Below are 24,768 nucleotides of genomic sequence, written 5' to 3'. Positions count from 1 at the left end.
CAGAAGGGTCCGTGGGTGCGTTTCGGGGTGGCTAGGTAGCAACCTGGGAGTCGGCCGGCGTTGAGTGTGTTGAGTTCGGTGGTGGCGTAGGTCCGGCGGGTGGGCTGGCTTCTTCGGGGGCCAGGGGGTCTGGCGCTGGGCGCGGTCCAGGCGCGGACGGGTGCTTCGGCGCACAGTCGGCGGGCCCGCTGCGCGTCAACGCTGCGCGTGCGGTCGCCATTTATGGCGAAGTGCAGGGAGGGAGGGGCAGCTGGGAGGCGGGAGCTGGGAGGAAGGGGGCGTGTCTACACTCCCCGGCGGCGGGAAGCGGCAGCGGGGAGCAGGGCGGGTGGGTGCAGGGGACAGCAGCACAGGGGGGGATGCAAGCACAGGGGACACAATGACCAGCACGGATACACAGCAATAAATCACAGAAATACAGTAAAAGATGAAAAAAGCTACACAGTGGCACAGAATGCGGAGAAAAACGAGCGGAGGGCGTGGCCCGAGGGCGGGCCCGAGGGCGGGAGGCTCAGCGAGGCTGAGAGTAGCGTCAGGCGGGGGCACACGCAGCAGCTGGTGGCTGTGCGGCGCGGGGTGTCCTACAAGTAGTGGCTCCTTTCTCCGCATCTCTCCAGTAGAAAAGTAAAGTCAGGTCTCCATGGCAGCGTTACATCATCTGTCTTTCTCCACCTCATAAGCACTGTGGCACACCAAAGCGAAGTCACTATAAAAGTTATTGAGACAATTAAGTCGTTATTCATACAAAAATGTTCAATATTGATCTGTCCATTCAAAAAGTGAGTTAAAGCACACAGAGAACTCCACAAAGTGATCCAAATCCACTCAGAGATTCCACTAATCAATCTTTATTCCAAATTCACTCAGCAGCCGATGCGCGTATCGCCCGGCATGGCTTCCTCAAGGCTGCAAAAATTACATACAAAAACATCCAATGATATCTAATTATTTTCAACACTTATATCTAAAATCACCTATATCACATTAAAATATTTACATCTCCAATAACTCTAAAACCCTTCGTGAAAAGAACCATCACCAAGAATAACAACACAAGCCCAGAAAGAAGATAAGATTTTTTGGGATAAACCTATCAGGGTTACGTCCAACGTACACCGAAAGAATGATGAAGACTATTACCATAACCACCAAAGGATCGTGTTAGTATATGCCTATAAAGATGGATTTGGATCACTTTGTGGAGTTCTCTGTGTGATTTAACTCATTTTTTGAATGGACAGAACAACATTGAACATTTTTGTATGAATAACGACTTAATTGTTTCAATAACTTTTATAGTGACTTCGCTTTGGTGTACTACAGTGCTTATGAGGTGGATTTGGACTTGGACTACTTGGTTGTTCCAAAAGTATAATACTCTAGGTGGATGAGTATTTGGCACCGTTTCAGCACCCAATACTAAATGATTGAAGAGTGATGTATTGCAACTCCCATGACCTTTTGTACATATGGTGATGTGCAGATCAAGATAGCATATCCACCCATTCGCTTTATGTAATTGTATCATCTGACTTTCTGTCAGCCAGTGAAGTTAAGACTCCCTGACACAGCGAAAGAGGCAGCTCTTTTATTTCTCTCCAGTAGCCAATTACGTCATAGAGTGAGGGATGAAACTCTTTTTCTTCACTTCTTTCCAGCAGCAAGTGACAGTAGAACCTCCTGATATGTGATCCTTAAAAAGCCACACATTTTTGGGGACAGGGCTTTGCCCAACACAAGATGCATCTCTGAGAGTAAGGGCAATATAGGCACCGGGACTAGTGTAGCTTCCTCGGAGTGGAGTAAAACCTTTGCATCTTGCACCTGCTTATCTATATGCGTGTTGCTCCTGCGCCATCACCAACAGTGTCTCTTTGGGACAAGAATTCTAGAGACACCCTCCCTTTCTTGATTTTCTCACACCTCTTCTGTCTGTTTTCTTCACCGTGCTCCCAAAATGTCTTCTTTCTGATCAAGAAATCCCCAGAGACAGTGCAGACCAAAAACAGTGTAAAACGTTTGCTATTAACGATCACATTCACAGAGCATCTGAGTATACCAGAGAAACCACAGAGGCAATCTCCATTTAACCCACCCCTCACTCACCGGTGCTCCACGGCTGCCACCAGGAAGCCATGGGAGGCCATCTCCATACAGACCGCAGAGTACACTGTCCTGGGGGCACAAAAAGATGACTCAGTACAAGTCCAGTGGAAAAGTGCACTAACGGTCTAAGTCTGTATTGGCTTCACGCCAAAGGAAAGACCATACTAGACCCAGAGGAGATTGTCAATGATAACACTAACAATGTCCAATTAAGACCCCCATAACTCCATCCCATGCACTTATCCTAGAAGGTAAATCACCAAACTCTAATAATGCCGCAAAATAATCAACCCAAATAATACCCAATATTGTTGCCCCACCAACCCGATTCCATCCACTTCCCTATCTATATATCAGAGTAAAGGCCCCTACAGGATAGTTCACCTACAAGATCTATACAGGAGACTACCCCAACCCTATATCATTCATTGCTCTTGATATGGGATCCCCTCACTCAGTGATCTTCAGACCTTTTAGTATACCAACTCTCTTATGTAACAGTCATGTTGATTTGTCTCTCACACTGCACCTACTACCCTCAAGTTTTTGCCTGAGAGTTAAAAGTAGGGCATTTTTGTGAGCTCCATCCGAGATAGAGTGAGGAAATATGTTGAAAGAAATTATAACAAACATGCTGTTTAGTTCTTCATCCTCCTTTCTAGTTACATATAAAGTTTAACGTTCCAAAGGAAATGGGGTTGTACTCCAATACAATTTGAGGCCACCTGCTGTGGTGGCCTGTCCAGGGTCATCCTGTACACTATTTCTTGAGGCTGGCCGGCTGGTGTGTGGGCAACAGCCTGTTCATGGTGACTTCTCACTTTGGCCTCTCTAGGGAGGGTTGGGGTGAGGGGGCTCCAGTGTCCATGGGAAATCTACACCTGGTTCACAGAGGGGAGGCTGTGAGACTTCGCTCTTCTGGGTTTAAGAGAAGTCTCCACTGCTTCCAGCAAAGATGTATTTGTTGTTTTTGAGGGACGCCTACACTGGTGTCACACTTTACATTCGGTCCTTTCCGCCTATGAAACCATTAAAGCATTTAATGCAACTTTATAGGTGTGAAGGGTAAATGGCACAACAGGGCGAGCGGTGGTATGGTGGCAGGGAGTCAAGTGCCAGAGAACACTTGTGGTGAGAAAGAGCCTGGGGACTGACACCTTGAGTGTGCTGGGTATAGCCTCCGTGAGAGGATAGTTTCATGGTTGCAGATTGTTTTTAGCAGTCATGGATGGTTATGTGTTTACATGGAATTAAGAGAGCCCTAACTTAGGAAGTTACAGTTCATGTTTTCCTGCGGGTGGTCTCTTCGAAGTGAGGGTGACTCGTGCGATTGTTGGTGTAAGTAAGCATAAAGGTGTCCACCCAAAAAGCCATTGTTTAACTTGGACTTAGTATCTTCAACCCGTTTTCTTGTCTAACTTGCGCTGATAGACATATGATTTCCATTTGTCAGTGGCTGGGGGCTACCCTGAAGTTGCTCATACCGTCCTCCTATTTGTTGGGTTAGTTCACACTCTTGTTTCTTTAGCTGCATCACATCTGGGTGTGAGAGAACCTTATGCTTTTGGTCCGTTCGTGTGAGGAAACCTTACACTGCCCTTACATGTACTTACCTTTTTTGAAAGTGTGAGAGTGAAGCTTAAATTACTGCTAATGTTGTTCTTTTCTTTGTGTAATGCATTTGAACCTTGCTGCCTGAGTTGGCTTAACATGACAGAAGCTTGCTCCACAGCTGCTGATGGTGTTGCCTGTTGTGTGAGAGGGAAGCTTTCCATGCTGTTGTCCTTAATGCACCGGATCTGCTTGGGAATGGACATTGCAATGCTTCTGCCAAAGCTGTGCCTCTTCTGTTTACGAGTGAATGTCACTCATTTGCTTCGGAAAAGCCTGCATAGCCACTGCCCGTATGAGGGAAGCTTGCGGTGCTGCTTCCTTTGCTCTTCCTGCTCTGTATGGGGGTGCACATTGTTGCCGCCTCGTCTGTGTCCACCCCACTCTTCTGCCAGCTCCCCTCTTTAATGAGTGCCCTCATGCCCATGTCTGTCCCACTCTTCTGCTAGCTCCCCTCTTTTGAGTGCCCCTCATGTGCATGTCACAGCCCCTTCTGTACTCACTGTTCCTCCCGTCTAGTTCTCTGAAAGGTGGGTAGTGCTTGGGTCAGTCACACTGTCATGTTACTGACCCTTCCCCTGCCCTACCGGCATTTAACAACACTGATGGAGAGACAGTGTTGTGTAGTGCACCTTTCTAATGTCTTGCTTTCTTCCGCAGATCTACACTTCTGTAGCAGAGACACAGAATATTACATCCATCCCAGACACTGATCTATGGTGGAGACGCCTGACCCTAACCCCTGACTGCCTCTCATAACTGTGCCCCTGCAAGCGCCCAGTGGCTTATACCCTAAACCAACACACACTGCTTTATAGTGAAAACATTCCCTAGAGAGGGCATTTTCCTGTCCTTCGCACACACTACTGCCTGGTGGACACTATCTGACCCACCCCTCACACTTCTCCTTGGTGGAACCCCTCTTTTATCCCACTCACGTTACCATAAAGGAACCATATTACTTAACTATCCCTGAGTATCAGAGACGCGTGGTGACCGTCCCAACCCTACTCCACCCACTACTCCAGAGGAGACATGCTTAACCTCGCCCCAACCACTTTCTTTGGAAAACCCTGACTCGATCCCGCCCCCTAAAGACCCCCCCAGCCCCCCCCCCCCTCCCCCACAACACTACCTAACCACCATTCTCTAGGAGCCCCGTACGCACTAACTGGCAACGCTCCCTTGAAGAGACTCCAAACACCGGGCATTTAACCAATTACAGAAGGGAACGCGGTCTGTCCTACTTCTCACAGTGGGGCATTACAACTCCACTCTTGCCCCTCCATCTCCCCCCCCCCCCCCCCCCTCCTCTCAAAAAGCCAACACTCCCGGCTCTTACCGGATGGCCCCCAGCCCGTGGGAGAAGACAATGAGCGGGTACTTGGAGTCACGCGCCAGAAAGGGCCCGTTCCAGCTGACAGGGACTTTGTAGGAGCCTAGAGGGCCAAGAGGGGAGACACGTTAGAAATCAGCTCACACCTGGGGTGGCCCACCCGCACTCCCACGACACCACACAACGCACGTGGGACACGTGATACACAAATCAGAACTCCGAGGCAACCCGTTCTGTGCAAGCTGTCATTCATCACACACGCGACGTACAAATAAATGGTCGTTATTGAGTGATTTATGTCGAACATTACATGCTGCACGCGGAATTCATTATATTTCTTTTCAAATTAAGCGGGGATTGCGCGAGGGCAGTGGGGTCCGAGGCCCTCCCCTGCAGTGCAAGGTGGGTCGGGGATACAGTTCAGTATTTCTCTGTGGCGCTGCCTTCACTCTGCAGCCAGTTTGTAACCGAAATGCAACTGTAGCTCAGGAAACAGGAAGGGAGGGAGGGGGCCGCGCCCCGCCGAATCCTAGTGAATACCAGTAATTGTGTGTGTGGCTCGGTTTCCTGAGAACGGCTGCCAGCGCCTCTGGCAGCCCCGCTCGCCCCAGTCTCCCCCCCTCAACTATGCTCAGTTAACGGGCCCAGTGCACAGATGTGCCACTTTGACGCTGTGAACGGGGACCGCAGTTGCCACCTGCCTGTTTTATCGCCGCACCCCTCCTCCGTGTCATATAGCACTTAGCAATGCAGTTGATTTGGAAGTGGTAATAGGTGCATCATTGGCCTTTTGACAAAGAAGTGCCCATACATACATGGGCCTCTTTGGTTTACTGCTTTTTTTCCTCCTCAATGAAGTATACAAACAAGCACTGTCAATGCCAATAGGTCTGGCTTTTAATGAATATTGTATGGTAATGTGAAGCATTCTAAGTAAAAAGCACATGTATTTGTGTGTAAGCAAAGAACTGAAGAATAATATTGATGCAGGTTAAAAGGACACGTGACAGTTGTACTGTCATGCCAGACCTAAAAATCCATGTAGGCTAATGAATGCCCTTCTCCCATTTGTGCTGTTGCCAGAGAAGGACAAACACCATACATTAGATAGCTATTAAAGACACGTTCATAGTATTACAATGCCATGAGTGTGCCTCCAAAAGTTTGAGCTCATCAGCTGGATAGACAGACAAAAAGGCCCAGTTGGTGGAGGGCAAGCACATTTTTTGTGTGAAGGCACACAACTTCTGCCCAATCAAAACATGTACTCCTAGTTTCCACCGTGTGGGTGGAGCCAATGCCCCTCTCTAGTGGTACTCACATTGTATGGCACCAGCTGTGCTGTCAAACCAGCCCATAAAAAGGGATGGACGGAATGCACAGATTAATCTCAGCCACTGGAAATTACAAGGGCCCCACCCCAGTCCATCATTATTTCGCACATCAAGCAACGACAGTTTATACTCAACAGACGAAAATAAGCCTTGATCCTGCTCCAATGGGAACAGTCTAGCCCAAACTGCCAGGCCAAGCACTCCATGAACCTGAACACAAGCAAACACAAAATGGTTTTGCCCTTATTAGGGCTCATCAGCCAGGTACAAAATCAGCCGGGTACAGATTGGTTCCAGTGGCACAAAGTTCATTGCATGTGACCCAAGTCTAAGCATATTTGTCCTACCTAGGGCGTCGTACTGAAGTACACAAAAAAAGTGATGGATGGAATGCTTGAAGTAACCTCAAGCGCTGGTAAGTACTCGGACCGCATCTCAGTTCATCTTTAATTTGCACACCATGCCACCTCATTTTGATCCCAGCCATATACAAATCAGTCTTGATCCTGCTCCACTGGGAACTGTCCTGTTCGAAATGCCAGGCCAGGTCCTCCCTGAATCAGAACAAAAGCAACTCAGGACCCGTTTTGCCCTTGTTAGGGTTCATAAGCTGGTATAGCTTAGTTCCAGTGGCACAGTGTGCATGGGGTGCACATCTGGGCATACCCGTCCGACTTAGGGCGTTGCACCGAAGTATACAAAAAAGTGATGGATGGAATGCTTGAAGTAACCTCGAGCGCTGGTAAGTACTCGGACCGCATCTCAGTTCATCTTTAATTTGCACACCATGCCACCTCATTTTGATCCCAGCCATATACAAATCAGTCTTGATCCTGCTCCACTGGGAACTGTCCTGTTCGAAATATCAGGCCAGGTCCTCCCTGAATCAGAAGAAAAACAAATCAGGACCCGTATTGCCCTTGTTAGGGTTTATAAGCTGGTATAGCTTCGTTTCAGTGGCACGGTGTGCATGGGGTGCACATCTGGGCATACCCGTCCGACTTAGAGCGTTGCACCAAAGTATACAAAAAAGTGATGGATGGAATGCTTGAATTAATATCAGATACTAGTAATTACTTGGGGCTGCATCATGCAAATCAGAGCCGACTCTGCTACTCATGGGAGCAGTCCTTCCCGAACTGCCAGGCGAGGCCCCCTCCAGAAGGGACCACAAGTAACCCCAGACTGGTTTTGCCATACCTGGCTAATGTGCCCTTATAAGAGTGAAACCAATACTTGGTTGCTTGTGATTCAGTTCAGGAAGGATGTGGACTGGCAGTACGAGAAGGATTGTTCCCACTATAACAGGGTAAAAACCTGCTGGGTCCAAACAGAGGTGTGTAAAATAACAATGGACTGGAGTGCGGCCCTGAGTAATTACCATTGGCTGAAATTAATTAATTCCGTCCATTACTTTTTTTTATAAACACCTGATTTCCTGATCAAGGCATAGGGCTATCAGACCCACTGAAGTTCTCTGCCTGCCGGAGATACAGTCTCCTTGTCCGAATGAAAGGCTAAATTACAGTGTTACTTGACAACAGAATGAAGTGACAGGCAGGGGCGGTTTAGGAGCTAATTGAGGGTGATTGGGGAGGCTGGGATTGCCCGGGTCTAGTGTGGACTTCATCACTTTTCCTTCATTTGTCCTTCTTTTGTAAACCCCAGTGCTGTTAAGTAACAAACACTGTGAATTTCAGCAGTTTCTACCACTTGAAGGTTAGACGGTTTGGGTTCCACCAAGCCACAAAGGAAGCCCTTACAGAGTGGAGATGCAAGATCCACAAAAAATATGTAGGGGGATTCTGACCAGAAGAGTCACTTGCAGAGATAAGCAAGCTTCCTGCCGGACTTGCTTTAACAGACAAAAAAGTCACAAACGTATCAGTGTATGAATCACGGAGAACAAACAGGTCTTTTCCCATCACGGCTTTCAAAGCTACAATACAATGTTGGTACTTTATGGTTCTCACAAAATTCCCTGGTTGTGAGCTAGACAATCCCACACCATGGCCTTCACTGCCATTCTCCTCTTTGTGCATTACTCCTCTTCGAATTCTTACAAGTGGTGGAAGCTGTTTAACCCCATAAATCAGTTTGCTATTTTCCTTTTGCACAGGACTCTGTGTGCTCTTGGTTTGTTTCTTTCTTGGTCCCTATGTCTTTGTTACCTCTTCCTTCTTTCTTACTCCTAACTCTGTTCGGCATCCTCTTCCCTTGTCCCTGCTTCTGTAGCAATGCGTCCCATCACAGGACTGAACTCAGTGGCGATGCATTCTCTATGGTTAATTTGCCCAACCCTCTGGTGGTTGGATAAACTCCACGCTAGTAGGTTTCCAGTGCAGCACTAGAGTCAGTCTACCAGGGTATATTGAGAGCTGTCCATTCCAGAAGCAAGCAATGGTCAGCAGTGGCTTTGACCAAGACGCAGTATACACTGCAAGGCGTTGAAGTGTCAAAGTTTGTCGGTGGAGGACTTGCACTCCTATTGCTCGAATCTGACACCAGTGGTATTACCAAGAGCATAATTTTCCCCTTAGTTGAGAAACCATGGTCGCAAATTAAAAAAAGCACAAAGCACCCTTTGTTTTCCTGACCTGGATGGAATCCTTTTTTATTAAGTGGAGAAACCACATCAGAAAGCTTCTTCTTGAGCTTCAGCCAATTAGGTAGTGGCTTAAAAGATACTTTCACTACCTAGTATCTCAGCTCAACGGCGAAGGAAAGACAAAACCTCCCTGGTTCTTCATGTGTGTGTTGCCCTATGCATTAGTACCAGCCAATCAGCAGGCACAGTTCCTACCCCGTTTGGGTGCCCACAGAACAAACATAGCCTTGGTTGGTCACTGATTTCCTTCAGTCAGTGGATTCACAGTGACTGAATTCACTTGGCATGCCCTTATCATTTTCAGCAGAGAGACCAACGTGATTAGGACACCGACAAGTAAAGTGAGTGCCCAATGCAGATCCCAGAGGGCTGGGTTTTCAGGTTATGTAATGAGTATGTAAGCGAGTTTCTTTTAGATTCATTGCATGTAAATGAATGTGATGTGGATAATCTTGCAGAGATCCGTAAACCCTAGACTGAGATTGGACACACCTGGCCTCCAATTGGTTAAGAAATCTATCCGAGGCTTGGGTCAAAAACAACATAATGGGTGAGTCCTCTGGACTTCAAGAATCATCTGTTACTAGGTATTAAGAGCAGGTAATCCAGGAAAATATAAAACATTTCCATGTAATCTGCCTTTTTACTAATGACAACAGCAGAACTAGTTTAATTTAAAAACGTCTTGATAAATGTTGCCAAAGCAGTGTGGGTCCTTCTAAAGCGCAGCGCCTGGGAAGTCAAAAATGGAGCAGGAGTCCTCCCACATCTGAACGGATGGGACCTTATTTCCAACACCAGCCTTGACTGGTATTACACAGGGGATGTGATGCCCACCTCCAACTGTGAGGGTCTCTGACTTCCAATACATAGCAAAGATGCACTCATTTCTCTTCCACACCAGAAGAGAATCATCAGAAGTGCAGCAAAATTCAAAAACTAGGAGTGGTTAATGCTGATTTTCAGAGTAATCAGAGGATATATATTTGCATACCATGAATCTAAATGGGTATAGCTAACACTGCTGTGAAAATGTGGCATGAGCCCAGCCCTCCTGGTCAATGTTGGACAGCCCTATCTTAAACTGTTCCTCTCAGAGTAGGTGCCTCTGTTCCAAATGGTTTTATTCAGCCTCTTGTCCATAGACCATGATTTGAGCTGTGCGCATTCTGGCACATACATTCTTAGTCCTGGCATTGTTATTGATGCTTAATGCTTGTTAAGCATGCTGCTGCCACTTGTGTGACCTCGTGCCCCTCAAACTTGGCTATTTTGTTGCTGGCTGGGATCTGCATGCTTGGGGGGAAGAGTGTGTGGATACGAGTGACCTAGGCGAGAAGAATTTGGTGGCACATGTGAAACTGTGAGAAGTGCTCTGAATACTGAACACTGGTGTCTAGGAGAATTCAAAGGTGCTTGCTCCAGAGACAAAGAGAAAGGGAAACGAGGCTTCTCCCCATCTCGTCCAGATTATCCAGGTAAACAAATATTTCTTCAGGTGCGGCCGGTACAGGTAAGAGCGATGGATTGGGGTGGGTTGGGGTGGGTCAGGGGCGGGGAGGAGTCGACATATGTTTTACAAAAAGCAAGGGTTGAGGCAAAGAAAATGCACCTGCTTTCACCTGTGGCTTGTAAGTAGTAGCGATGGTGCTTGCGATTCCAAAGAACATAACCCAGTCGACATATGACGGCATAGGGAAAATAAATAAATAAAACCACTTAACTCGCGCTCGCCGCAATGCTGATGCCGCGAGCGCAAACTAAGTCATTTTATTTATTTATTTTATTTTCCCTATCCTGTCATATGTCGACTCTCCCCCCCCACTCACTCGACTGCTCTTACCTGCACCGGATGCGCCTGTATATTTTGCATTTTATTCTCCTGTTTCGATTCAGTTTGTGGTTGATTCAAACAATTTCCCAAGGGTATGTATTTTATTGTAATAATCCACATGTCGAATGGACAAAATGCTGCAGAAATTTACATGCCGTGTAAAGTAACCCACTGGTGCCACCGTCTTGTTAAATCAATTATATAGGCCGGGTCACAAACATTAAAATGTTTGTGTTTATTCTTAATGAAACAGCCATAAATGATTTACAATAATGCAAAGGTAAAGCATCACTTTATAATGGGAAACGTGGGCTATTGTTATTTACCTAGCAAGTAGTGAAACACAATCTTACAAACTTTTGGAAAATGAACTACATGTGCTGCGCTTTGGTTACCCCATAAATGTGCTGCTCCTCTGCATGGGAAGGAGCTACGATAAGAAGCATAAAACTGCCAATGTCTGTGTCAAACAGTTATAACAGATCGGGCCTCATAAGGCTACTCACAAGCTGTTGCAGTATTAAAATGCAATAAAAAGCGAAGAAAGCTTTGAAAGCTGAGCATCCAGCCGATGATATGCGCTGGAACACTTGGGATGACAATTACCAAAAAAAAGCTAATCTTCTACCATGGATGTAAACTATTTAAGTGACACACAGAAAGAAGAGTGTGTTCAGATAAAGATTAGAAATCCTTTACCAAGCAAGAACTATCTGCTCCTTTTTACATACCCCGATCAATATTCTCAAATTGTATTCTATTGGACAACTGGTAAAAGTTGTCATGCTAGTTTTAGGTTTAAAGCATTTTTATTAAGACAAAAGAACACGGGGGAGGGAGTAGGAGGGTAGGGTTACATACAGTATAATAAAAGAAAAAAGGCGCAACGGCAGGAGCGTTGCCGAGGAACAGTTCGTTGGTCCAAAGGAGAAGCATTGATAAAGGAAAAAATAAAATGCAACCTGTGTCTCCCCTGTGCGCATAACCAACACCCCAAGTCTAAGCAGAGAAAGCAAATAGCAACCCAACAAAGCACAACCCAACCCCTCCCAGAACCCCCCCCAAAAAAGAGAGAAACAGCTCCCCAACTCCCCCGTCCAATGGCCCATTACTAGTACTACCCGCCCCAAAACCGCAACCCCCCCCCCAGAAACCCGCCCCCCACTCATTCTATTCCTCCGGGATCACCGGTGGCGTCAGCCTCAGAAGTCTGAGGTACCTCGGGCAGGTGAGCTCCCTGAATTCGGTGGTTAGCAGCGCAAGGAAGGGTTGCCACAGCTCCTCAAATTGGTCTATCTCTCCCGCTACCGTGAGCGAAAGCTTCTCAATTCCCAACACATGCCAAAGTCTATGCAACCAACCCGTAATGGAGGGGACAGTGGTGGTGCGCCAGTGGATAAGGATATTCTGGACCGCAGACCCCAGCGCAATTGCGATCTGCCTACCCCTGCGGGACTTCAGTGGGTACATTAGGTCATTAGGGAGGCCCAATAAACTACTAAGGGTTGGCTCTAATCAGTATGGCTGAGCCTGCATAGAACATAACAAAAGAGAAATTGCCAGTACTGATAACACCACAGTAACGAAAATTCAAACCACAGTACTTGAGAAAAGATTCAAGACTGGATGCTAATTGATAGCTTTTTATTCTTATTTATGATTTTATCACAAAGTACTTTTTTATTTTTCAAGGACAAACATATAAAAAACACTTCAATGACCAAACTCAAAACTACAGGTAATCATTCATCATATCACTCATATCACAACCAAACGATCAGCAATCATTCAGGGGGAGAAGGGGAACACTGAATAAAGGAACTACAAAATTTATCAAAACATACAATATTTACAATATGATACAATACTGTACATGGGACAAGAGAAGCCAAATGTCTGCAAAAAACACTTAAATAAATTCTTTCAATAATCAATCACTTTTAGCGTACATTCCTACAACTAAATGTTTGAAATAGTTCTTAGAATTTCTAAAAAAGGATAATGTACAAGGATTAGTGATAAGCAACAGTTGTTATGTCATTTTATGCTTATCGCTAGAGCAGACAATAAGATGGCTGAGGCCTACGCGTTTCGAATCCCAATGGTTTGTAGGGATTCTCTTCAGGGCCGTTCGCGTTCTCTCGCGTTATTTCCAAGTCAAGGGGGTAGCCATGGGCTGCCCTTTTGCCCCAGAATTGGCAGTCCTGTTTATGGCCATGTATGAAAATGCATACATATACACCAACAACCCTTTTTCTCAATACATCGGAACATGGCTTCGTTTTATTGACGATATTTTTTTGACATGGAAAGGTGATAGTGACACGCTAAAACAGTTTTATCAATGGCTCAATGATAGAACAGCTGATATTAAATTCAGCATTTCTGAATCCACCAGCAGGATCGCGTTTTTAGACGTGGAGGTCTTTCCTTCCGATGGCAAGCTTGCGACCACCTTGTACACTAAACCTACGGATCGAAACAAGTCACTCATGTTCAACAGCAATCACCCCAGAAATCTAAAAGAAAATCTCCCATATGGGCAGTTCCTTAGAGTTCGCAGGAACTGCACGTATAAAAAAGATTTCGAACAACATTCAGAAAACCTCACATCCAAGTTATGTGAGAGGGGTTACCCAAAGAAACTTGTTAAAAATTGCATGAGGAGAGCACAATGGACCCCACGCGAAACACTTCTAGAGCGTAGACCTAAACCTGCCTTAGAAAAGCAAGTATGTGTCACTACCTACTGCCCCAATGCCAATCGTCTAAAAAGGGTGATCAAACAGAACTGGCACTTAGTCAAGAATCTCGATGCCAGTTTAATAAATGAACCACTATTTGCCTTCAAGAAAGAAAATAACATTGCAAACCATATTGTCCGGGCTGCCATGCCCATTACCAAACCTCAAACGTTACGACAAATGATGGGGATGCCGCCCATCCTTGGACACCACAAATGTGGAAACTGCCTATGTTGTGAGTCAACTATGGAAGGATCCTTGTTTCAGCATAACGGAGTGTCATGGAAACATGACACGATGAGCAACTGCAAGAGCAAATATGTGGTGTATGGTATCATATGCCCTTGTCAATTGCTATATATTGGCAAAACCAATCAAGAGATCCGACAACGGATCTCGCAACATAAATCCAGGATCAATAGGAAAGTTGAAAACGCCCCCCTTGTGCAACATTGGACGCGACTTCAGCATACTGTGAGTGACCTAAAGTGGACAGTAATCTCAAAAATAGAGCGAAATCCGAGAGGTGGCGATTTAAATTTGACGCTATCTAAACGTGAGGCTTTCCTTATCGTTAAGTTCGATACAGCAGTCTCAGGACTTAACGAATTAAGTGAAATCTTTAAGCTATAAATGACCCGCATCATATTCTTCCCCATGCCCTGCAATGTAACATATTGGCTAATACTTATACTGTTGGTGTTTCTGAGACACCCGGATCCATGAGTTACCTGGAATCCAGTCCAGGTTTCTCATGTAACCCTGCACCTGATTGGGCGGTCCCCCTGCTCATCAGCCATGTATATAGGCAGAGCAGTTGCACTTCGGCCTGCTACTGCGCAGGAGCCGGTGTGTAGTGCTGCCGTGGACGCTGCCTTGTTTGAAATCTTGCCTCAATTTAATTAAGTAAGTACTCGCAACCGAAAATGCGCGAAATTCATCCCCAGCGCTTGGAAGTAGTTTCTAATTCTGGCTTCCGTATCTTTTTTCTAGTTTAATTATTCACCGCTGACGGCACTGTAGAAATATCTGCTGGTAAGCACAGAGGTCAATTGATTGTTGAAAAGACGCCGTGACTAAGTTTTCCCTAACGAACGCTTTGTTCGCGTTACACGCCTTTATCACCTGCAGCCGCTGTAAAGTACTCGATCCTCACGCGCTGTAATTTCCATTCCAGCTTCGAGGCATCAGGAAACTAGTATCGCCGTGTGCTTCATCTATCCGAGGCTACACGTAGCTGACTTGCAACGCCGGTAAGCTGCCGCCTCATTTTTTCAACTCATTTCATCTAAACCAATGCGCACTGGCGCTCACGGGTGTTCGCTGTTTTTTTCAGATAAACATCATATGGATTACCCGTTTTAACTGACATTTTTCCACTGACCAGTGCTACTACCCTTCGTTGTAGAAACAACACTTATTGGTAAGGAACTAAATTTAAGATGTCTTTTGGCCACGGAGGTGTTTTTGAAAGGACTTACAGAATGTTCTATTCTTCCATTTTTTCTAAGACTTGTCCAAATATGAAAACCTGACAGCGTTGATAGACACGGCTCCCGAGAGATATATATATATATATACTTTTCACCAGGTGGGACCCCCGCAACATCCCCAGTTCTTTAAATCTAATATTCTTCTTCTCCACCCTGAAAATAATTTTATTTCATTGCACAGGTCAACCACGATTCGACTGTGTCATCGAAATCCCCACTTGAGATTACTTAACTTCTCAAAACACAGAAGGTGAGTAAAAGCTTTGTCAATTTAGACAGAGATCTCGCCCGGCTGTTTTCTTAAGATCTTAAATTTTCCTAACCCAGCCAGTTTGCAATCGCTCAAATGAGCAGCAGTCTGAGGTAGTCTAGGTAGTCACTGAGCATAGGTGACTGATGTTGATCTTGTGATTAAGTGAATTCTGTATCCTGAGTTTCTTCTAATTTCTTTTTCTTTATCTTCTTTCTTCATTTTTTGTAGAGAACGCGAACGGCCCTGAAGAGAATCCCTACAAACCATTGGGATTCGAAACGCGTAGGCCTCAGCCATCTTATTGTCTGCTCTAGCGATAAGCATAAAATGACATAACAACTGTTGCTTATCACTAATCCTTGTACATTATCCTTTTTTAGAAATTCTAAGAACTATTTCAAACATTTAGTTGTAGGAATGTACGCTAAAAGTGATTGATTATTGAAAGAATTTATTTAAGTGTTTTTTGCAGACATTTGGCTTCTCTTGTCCCATGTACAGTATTGTATCATATTGTAAATATTGTATGTTTTGATAAATTTTGTAGTTCCTTTATTCAGTGTTCCCCTTCTCCCCCTGAATGATTGCTGATCGTTTGGTTGTGATATGAGTGATATGATGAATGATTACCTGTAGTTTTGAGTTTGGTCATTGAAGTGTTTTTTATATGTTTGTCCTTGAAAAATAAAAAAGTACTTTGTGATAAAATCATAAATAAGAATAAAAAGCTATCAATTAGCATCCAGTCTTGAATCTTTTCTCAAGTACTGTGGTTTGAATTTTCGTTACTGTGGTGTTATCAGTACTGGCAATTAGGGAGGCCCAGCAAAACATACGCCGGAAAGCGTGGCAGCTCGATTTCAAAGTGCTTATCCACCTCATCCAAAACCTCCTTCCAATAGGCGGTCAGCACGGGGCAATCCCAAAGAATGTGTGAGAGGGTACCCACCTGCCCGCAACCCCGCCAGCACCCCTTGTCAGTGAGTTAGAAGAAGGGATGATTTTTAGGGTGTCAGAGAATGGGCGCACTGCCAGTATGGTAGCACTGTAGGACTGAGTGGAATGTGGTGCAACTGGGTGAGTGGACAACCATATAACCACTCAACGGAGAAGCAAGCTAGCTATACTACTCAAAAGTTATAAGAAAAAGCATACCCTATGCACACACTTAGAATGTAAAAATTGGAAACAATGTCCATACGCAGTAATACAATATGATACAGAGAAACAACAATAAATTGCAAATTATGAGAATGAATAAGTATTTGTCAATAAAGAAGTCTTGGTCTCCTTGTTTTATTCAAACACAGCATGTGGACAACCAGCCGACACGTGTTTCTTTATATTTATAACACGGAGACCCGGGAGAAGAGGAAAAGAAGCAACAACGCCCTTGAGACACCAAGTCCGGACGAGGCTACGGAACATTTCCTTTCGTTCGTGACATACCAGAAGCACAGATATAAAGTGACTGACATCGATATCCTTCCCCTGGGCGACCCATTACAAGCGCATTCGCTTGCAAGCAATTGTACTTTACTTCACAATTAACATTGAATGGTCCTGGGCCCTTCCGGGTCGGAATTATCACCGGAATAGCGACCGTAAAGATTAAACACAACCATTGGAGCCCTGAAGATTCGCGAGACGCGATGAAACACGTGTCGGCTGGTTGTCCACATGCTGTGTTTGAATAAAACAAGGAGACCAAGACTTCTTTATTGACAAATACTTATTCATTCTCATAATTTGCAATTTATTGTTGTTTCTCTGTATCATATTGTATTACTGCGTATGGACATTGTTTCCAATTTTTGCATTCTAAGTGTGTGCATAGGGTATGCTTTTTCTTACCCCTTGTCAGTGTGCCTATGCATCTCATACAGTCTCTCCGGGGTGTAGTACCAGTACGTGGACACCTTAGTGAAGGTCTCCGTAAGGCCAGTATTAATTAATTAATTAATTGTGTGCTTATATAGCGCTGGAATCACTCCCGAAGGGAGATACGCAGAGTGTCGTGCCCGGTATGCAATCTTGTCCCATTCCTTGTGGCTGAGTGTCCTACCTAATTCCCTGTGCCATCGCTCCCTCCCCGGGTTATAACAGTGAAACGGCGGGGGTTGTAGATGCTTGTAGAGATCAGTAATCAATTTAGCATCGGAGGTTCGGGTCACCAGCCACCGCTCATACGGTGTAATTTGACGAGCAGCGGTGTCTCGCACCTGGGGTTGGAGGGCCCAATGCCGAACCTGCATGTATCGTAGTCTATCCAACTCCGTCAGGCCGAATTCCTGCCGAAGCTGCTGAAAGAGAACCACACCTTCCGGCCCGTAGACCTGGAAGAGCGCCCTGCAGCCCGCGGTCGTCCAATGGGAAAAAGCGCCCGGCTCCATCCCCGGGGAGAAGTCCGGATTACCCACTATGGGTGTGAACGGTGAAGGGAAGGTGGTAAGGCCCCGAACCTCGCAGACTGCATCCCACACCCTCAAGGGGACCCGCGTAACGAAAGAAGCGTAAAGGTTGGGGGGGCGATGAGCGCAGCGTAAGAATGGAACCTCCTGTAAGGTGCGGCCCGCCACCGCCTGGTCTTGAAAAAGCCAATGTTTGTCGGACTCCCACCTGCTCCACTCTACAAGGTATCGTAGCTGCGCCGCCTGAAAGTACTTACGGAGGTCCGGAATACCAAGGCCCCCTGCTTCCGGGGCAAGCGTGGAGAGGACCCTCTTCATCCGCGGCTTGCGGCCTTGCCAGACAAAGCGGGAGATGTCGGCCTGCGTTTGTCGGATCCAGCCCACTGGAGGCTGGAGAGGCAGGGCACGAAAAAGATATAATATCTGGGGCAACACCGTCACCTTAACCGCCGCGATTCGTCCCAGCCAGGACAGCAGACCCTTATTCCAGCAGCCAAGCTCCTCCCTGATCTTCTTACTGAGAGAAGTGTAATTGGCCGCCACCATCCCCGGCAATGTGGGCGCCAGTAGAATCCCTAGGTATAGCACAAGGGACGAAGACCACTGCATGGGGAAGAGTCGCTGGAGATCCCTCCTAGTATCCGTAGTCAAAGACACATCTAAAGCCACCGACTTGCTCATATTCATTTTGAAGCCGGCCACACGTGCAAAGGCATCCAACTCTTGGATGCAAGCGGGTAAGGACCTCCTAGGGTCGTCCAGGGTCAGCAGGACATCGTCCGCATAGAGGCTGACCGTGTGGACATACTGGCCCATCTTGACCCCAATAGCATCCGGATTGTGGCGGATCCTTTGGGCAAACGGCTCCATGTAGAGAGCAAACAGGAGCGGAGAGAGGGGGCAGCCCTGCCTCGTGCCGCGTTCGATGGCGAAGCCACGGGAGCTACACCCGTTGACTCGCACCGACGCTGAAGGATGTTTATAGCAGTTGAATACCATAGCGCGGAATTTATCACCAATTCCCAGTTTCCTGAGAACCAGCTCGAGATACGGCCAATGAACCCTATCAAAGGCCTTCTCCGCATCAACTGACAGCAGCATCCGCTCCCCCGGGATCCGCGAGGCCTTCTCTAGAACATGCGCCACCCGCTTGGTATTGTCAACCGTCTGCTTGCCGGGTACAAAGCCAGCCTGGTCCGCCTCCACCAGACCGGGGAGGTGCAGGGCCAGTCTGGACGCCAGAATCCCCGTATACAGCTTGAGGTCGACATTTAGGAGCGAAAGGGGTCAATACGAGCCGCATAAGGCCCGGTCCTTCCCGGGTTTCGGGATCACCGAGACCGTCGCACTCAGGAGATCCGGTGGGATGGCTCCCGGGTCGGAGAAGGAATTAAATAGCCGAGTTAAGACAGGGGCCACAACCGGGCAAAAAGTCTTATAAAACAGGGACGTGTATCCGTCGGGGCCCGGGGCCTTCCCATGCTTCAACCGAGCTATAGCGGAAATCACCTCCTCAACGTGAATGTCCCGGTCCAGATATTCCGCCTGAGCGGGATCCAGCGCCGGAAGGGCCACCGACTCCAAATAGTCCTCGGCGTCTCGCAGCGAGGAGGGCTCCTCAGCGTACAGCGCCTCATAGAAGCTGCGGAAAGTTTCAGCCACCTCTGCGTCCCCGGAAACGACTACCCCATCCGTACTCACAAGTCCCTTCACTACGTTACGCTGTTGCGCGACCCGGAGCCGGTGTGCCAGGAGCTTGCCGCATCTGTCCCCCCTAGTGTAGTAGGCATGTTTCAAGTGCAAGGCGGCGTATTCCGCTCTATCCAGGTCCAGCGCCGACAGGAGCTTCCTTGCAGCCTTCAGCTGCCTCCACACCCTCGGAGCCCCCGTACGGCGGTGGACCTGCTCAAGCTCCCGAACCTGAACAGTCAGTTCATCCCTCTTCCGCTGCCGCTCCTTATTTTCGGCCGAGGAGATGGAGATGAACTCCCCCCGGAGAACCGCCTTCAATGCTGCCCACTGTGTCGCTAGGGAAGTGTCGGTGTTACTATTGTGTGTCTGATAATCCTGTATGACCTCCTCAATACGTTTCACTACAGTCTTTTTGTGTAAAAGAGTGTCCCTAAGGCGCCACATCCCCCGGGAGGGGGAGGCCGCCGGCCATGCAAACGCGCCAGTGACCGGCGCATGGTCAGACAGGGTCAAGACCCCAATGTCTGCCGCCGTGGCGGCAGCGCGCATCGGCCCACTAACCAGGAGATAGTCCAACCGAGCGTAGGTTCGGTGCGCGTGCAAAAAGTAGGAGTAGTCCCTGTCTGTGGGGTGCATGGAGCGCCAAAGATCGTGTAAGTCCATGTCCGTAATCCGGGCCTTCACAGCCTGGGAAAGTTCTCCCGTCTGCGGAGACCGCTGCGCCGATCTATCCAATACGGAATCAAAGACAATATTAAGGTCTCCCCCCAAAATGACATGTCGGTCGGGAGAGGCAGTGACGTCCACCAGCACCGAGTCCAAGAAGCGTTCCTGGTGGTCATTCGGGCTATAGACGGAGCCAACCGTGAACGCTATGCCCCCCAGGCGAGGCGATATGCAAGAAGCCTCCCCTTCTGCTCAGCATACTTATACAGTACCTCCCCCCTAAAGGAGCTCGCTATGAGAATGGCCACCCCCGCGGTCTTGGTCGTTGCAGAGGAGAAAAACTGGGTGGGGAACTTAGCAGAGCGCAATCTATGGCAATCTCGGGACAACAAGTGGGTCTCCTGCAAAAGGCAAATGTCAGCCTGCGTCCCCTCAAGCAGAGACAAAATCGCCCTGCGCTTAACAGGATTATTCAGTCCCTTAACGTTAAGGGTCACCACCTTCAGGGATGACATGCCTCCCAGGGATCAGGAACGCTATGTTGCTGGCAAGGAACCAGCGGGTGGGGTGCGCGGGGCGGCAGCGCGGGACAGGTCAGAATAGGCCAAGCGTGGACACGGACAGCATCGGACGGGACTTCCCCAACACTAGAACAACACCCAAACCCACCCAAAACACACCCATGGCAACTAGCCAAATGCCAACTCAAACACCCCATTGTCTCAGTCAAGCCCCAAAACGGGCAAGTCCGTAGAAAATAGAAAAGTGGACGTCCAGCCACTCACCTCCGTCCGCTCCCCCCCAGCCCCAAACCTGGCATCGAAGAAGCTATGTGCATCTCCCCCCGGAGTGAGTCTAGGCCGTCAAGGCCACGCCGTTGGAGTCGGCCAAGTCCCTGGCTGCCGCCCTCAAAGCGCCGGCCATGTCTGCCCTGATAGTAGGGGAATCAGGACGCCCAGCGCTCGCCGTCGATCGTCTCCTCGCCGACCTTCGCCGGCTCCTTCTCTCTGATCGCCTCCATGACGGTGTGGCTCCTTCCTCCTCCGTAGCTGTGAGCCCCAGAACCCCGCAAATGTCCTGCAAAGAGCGTAGTTGATGCAGCACTCCGTTCCATCGAAAGATCAGGCGGAAGGGATGCCCCCAGGAGTACGGCTCTCCTGTTCTCGCAAAAAGTTGGTGGCAATCCTGAAGGACCTGCGCTTCTGCAGTGTGATGGCGGACAGGTCCTGATAGAGCGCAACAGGCCGCTCCCGGAAAGTCAGGGGCTGTTTCCTACGGGCCTCAGACATGATGCGCTCCTTCAGCGGGAAGTCGGGCAGGAAAGCTAAGATGTCCGGTGGGGGCGCTGATGACTGGCGCTGTCGACCAACTCTGTGTGCTCTATCAATGCGGATAGGGAAGTCTGCGGCTTCCCCCAGGATCTCCCGGAACAGGTCCTGCAGATAGCCCACTAAGTCAGCCCCTTCGTCCGCAGACGGCACACCACGCACTCGGATGTTATTTCTCCGTGACCTGTTCTCAAGGTCCTCGGAGTGGGCCTGGAGCTCAACACACTGCTCCCGGAGACGGAGAACGTCTTCTTGTAAGTGGACAATCTCATCGTCCCGGCGCTGGGCCGCCGTCTCCACCGTCTCTACTCGCTCACCGAGGCCCTCCACCTCTCTGCGGACCTCACGGACCTCGCTGGCCACTTCCCGCTTCAGTGTCTGGAAGTCCTCTTTGAGGGAGTTGAACAGCTCTTCCATGAAGGATCTCGTGACCGGGGGTTCTCCCCCAGACGCGTTCGCCGAGGCCCGGGAAGACCCCGGCGACGGCTGTGTTCTGTCCCGCAGTTGCTGGGCCCTGCCAAGCATATCCGGCAGGGTGCGGTCCCCCTTCCTCGAACCACCTCTTCCAGTCATTGTAGATGCTTTAGTTGATGAGCGGGCACAGGCCCAACTGCCCCGGGGAATGTCCAACCACCAGCAAGCACTCGATGTGGGGAGCTCCCAGCAGAACCGGGGTGCTGCGTCACAGACGACAAAATGGCGGGTCAGTCCGGGCACTGCCAGCCGTGGGCGCCCAGTCGAGACGACAGCTGAAAACTACACTGGGGGGGCCTCGGTCAGTACGCTCCATAGGGAGTTAGCCTTGCAAAGGCGGAGGGCGCAGAAACCCGCCAGCAAAGGATTCCGGAGGAGGCCAACGACACCGGCCCCTCGGGGACAAAATGGCGGCTGGGTGGGGCCAAGCAGAGTGTTCGAGCCTGGCGACACCACCGGGGCGCTCCAGAAACCAGGCAATCTGAAAAGTTCCACAGCCGATATCACACTGTTACGTAGAAGAGTCGACTGATCTGTCCCCGGCTTCAAGCCAATCGCCCTCCGATCACGGGACCGGGCTCTCGCCATGCAGGGTGGCACCGCCTCAAGTCCGGGTGCTAAAGCACATGCCCAAAGTCCTCCGCGTAGCCGGCCCTCAGCCTGTAGCTCTCCTTCAACCTCCGTTGAGTGCCTGGACGGTCTCCACCCGGATCGCCAACTTTCAGCACCAGGCCCAGCCGAGGCGCCTGGACAGCACTCCGATTCGCTCCGCCTCCCGGGCGCTCCGTCGCCCCTCGATCTTCAATCGGTCTTTTGAGGTGCTTCCACCGGAGCGATAATGGTCAAAGCGACATCAACGTGTGCACCAGGTACTCCGCCACACTCCTCTCACACGCTGAGCATCAGCGGGGGGAGAAAAGCTGAAGAAAAGGGCTCGAGCCTAGTCGGGCTGGAGGAGCTGCGGGAGGAAGCGTCCGCTCACCCCGCCATCTTGGCCACGCCCCCGTCATGCTAGTTTTAAACCAGGTTAACCGCTCAATCTAAGCGTGGCACGCCTGCTCTCGGATTAGGTCTGCAATTTCTCTTATGATTTGTGACCTACTCAAAGAGCCCAGGACAGTTCATACTACTTGCATGTCTACTCTGGTGATACCATCTTTGAAAAGAACAAGGTCTTGATTGATCGGAGCCTTCTCATGTTCAGTGTATTTCATTTTTTTGCATGACGAAGCCAAGTTTATTACGTTTTGTGTTCAGTCACTTCAATCACAATAGGCAGCTAGACTGCTTTTAAGTTGTTTTATTCTCTGAAACCAAGTACTGTATTTGTCCTTGTAATACTTGTGGATGTTCTTTATCTAAGGAGGACTGTTTCTGTGCCCTATTTCCTCTAGATTGGTTCATGGCTTTGGTAATGCAAAAAAAAAACCTGCAGTTTGCAATCATCTCAAAAAAAGATTGCAATTGGTGGCACTTCTTTCCATTGGATACTCTTTCTTTTGTTTCAGCAGGCTCATATTCCATCTAACCTCTTTTATCAGCTATGCGCATAACTGTGTAGTGGTGTTTCTCAGTATTCTGCTCTGTCACCAACCTATATTGAAACTCTGGTGCACCTCATCCACTTCGGTGGTTCCCATTTCCACCTTTATGGTGGAATGCTTGTTAGACAATTTATAGTGAAAACTGTTTTTTGATAGGTAACTACTAGCTCAAGCTGAATCCCAAAAGATAGAAAACAAAACAAGATGATGGACGGAGTGCTAAAACATTTAAAAAACTCACCCCCAGTCAAGAGACCTGGTTTAATCGATCGCTCTTTAGCTTACCTCGCCACCCCAGTTCAGATGCAGCCATTTGCAAATCATTCTTGACCCGGCTACTCATACTAACAGACCAGCCCGAATAGCCAGGCCAGGTCCTCCGTGGACCGAAAATAAGCATCCTGGGACTGGTTTCGTGGTATCACCACATATCAGCCAGGCTAGCTTGAATCCAGGGGCACAGCAAGTAAGGGACCCACGTCTGGGTACACCCTTGGCCACTTAGGCCAAACATAGCAAACACCACAAGATGATGGTTGGAGTGCTAAAACTTTTTAAACACTCACCCACAGTCAAGAGATCTGGGTTAAATTTATCATTCGTTTGCTCACCTTGCCACCCTACTTTGGATCCAGCTATATGCAAATCAATATTGACCCTGCTCCTCGTAAGAACAGTTCAGTCCGAACTGCCAGGCCAGGTCCTCACTGGCCCAGAATCAAGCACCCTAGGATCGGTTTTGAGGTATCACCCCTCATCGGTTAGACTGGACTAGCTTGAATCCAGTGGCACAGTAAGCAAGGGACCCACATATGGGCATACCTTGGTCTCTTAGGGCAAACATAGAAAACACAAAAAGAAGAGGGATTGAGTGCTGAAGCAACACTCACCCCAGTCAAGAGATCTGGGTTTAATCCATTGTTCTTTTGCTCACTATGCCACCCCAGTTTGGGCGCAGCCATATGCAAATCAATCTTGACCCTGCTCCTCATGGGAACAGTCGAACTCGAACAGCCAGGCCATTCCCTCCCTGAACCGAAAACAAGCATCCTGGGTGGGACCGGTTGTGGGGTATCATCCCCTCATCAGCCAGACTAGCTTGAATCCAGTGGCAAAGAGAGCAAGGGACTCACATCTGGGCATACCCAAGGCCACTTTACCGTTCCCAGGATGCTTGTTTCAGGTTCAGAGATGACCTGGCCTGGTAGATTGGGCTGGACTGTCCCCATGGCGAGCAAGGTCAAGACTGATTTGCATATCACTGGGTCCAAACTGGACTAGCACAGTGAGCAAAAAAAGTATGGATTTAGGCCCAGATCTCTGTACTGGGGGTG

At 48.4% G+C, this 24,768-nt stretch overlaps 1 protein-coding gene across 2 annotated transcripts in view; it reads right to left on the bottom strand.

Annotated features, from left to right (window-relative positions):
• PAFAH2 (platelet activating factor acetylhydrolase 2) overlaps positions 1-24,768 on the bottom strand; it is a 176,415-nt gene that overhangs the window by 90,814 nt on the left and 60,833 nt on the right. Inside the window, exons 1-3 of one of the 2 annotated variants that reach the window (XM_086957666.1) lie at positions 5,243-5,462; positions 5,060-5,156; positions 2,107-2,175 (exon numbers count right to left, since the gene is read on the bottom strand). In XM_086957666.1, the coding sequence (XP_086813792.1) occupies positions 2,107-2,175; positions 5,060-5,156; positions 5,243-5,360 (284 nt within the window). In that variant the 5' untranslated portion in view covers positions 5,361-5,462. Of the gene's footprint in view, positions 1-2,106; positions 2,176-5,059; positions 5,157-5,242; positions 5,463-24,768 lie in introns of those variants that run through there. The other variant, XM_086957665.1, reaches the window with a different exon arrangement.

Source organism: Lissotriton vulgaris, chromosome 2_1 (assembly GCF_964263255.1).
Source record: "Lissotriton vulgaris chromosome 2_1, aLisVul1.2, whole genome shotgun sequence".
Classification (NCBI taxonomy): domain Eukaryota; kingdom Metazoa; phylum Chordata; class Amphibia; order Caudata; family Salamandridae; genus Lissotriton; species Lissotriton vulgaris.
The sequence above is the reverse complement of the archived record's forward strand: the minus strand, read 5'-3'. Positions and strand labels throughout refer to the sequence as shown.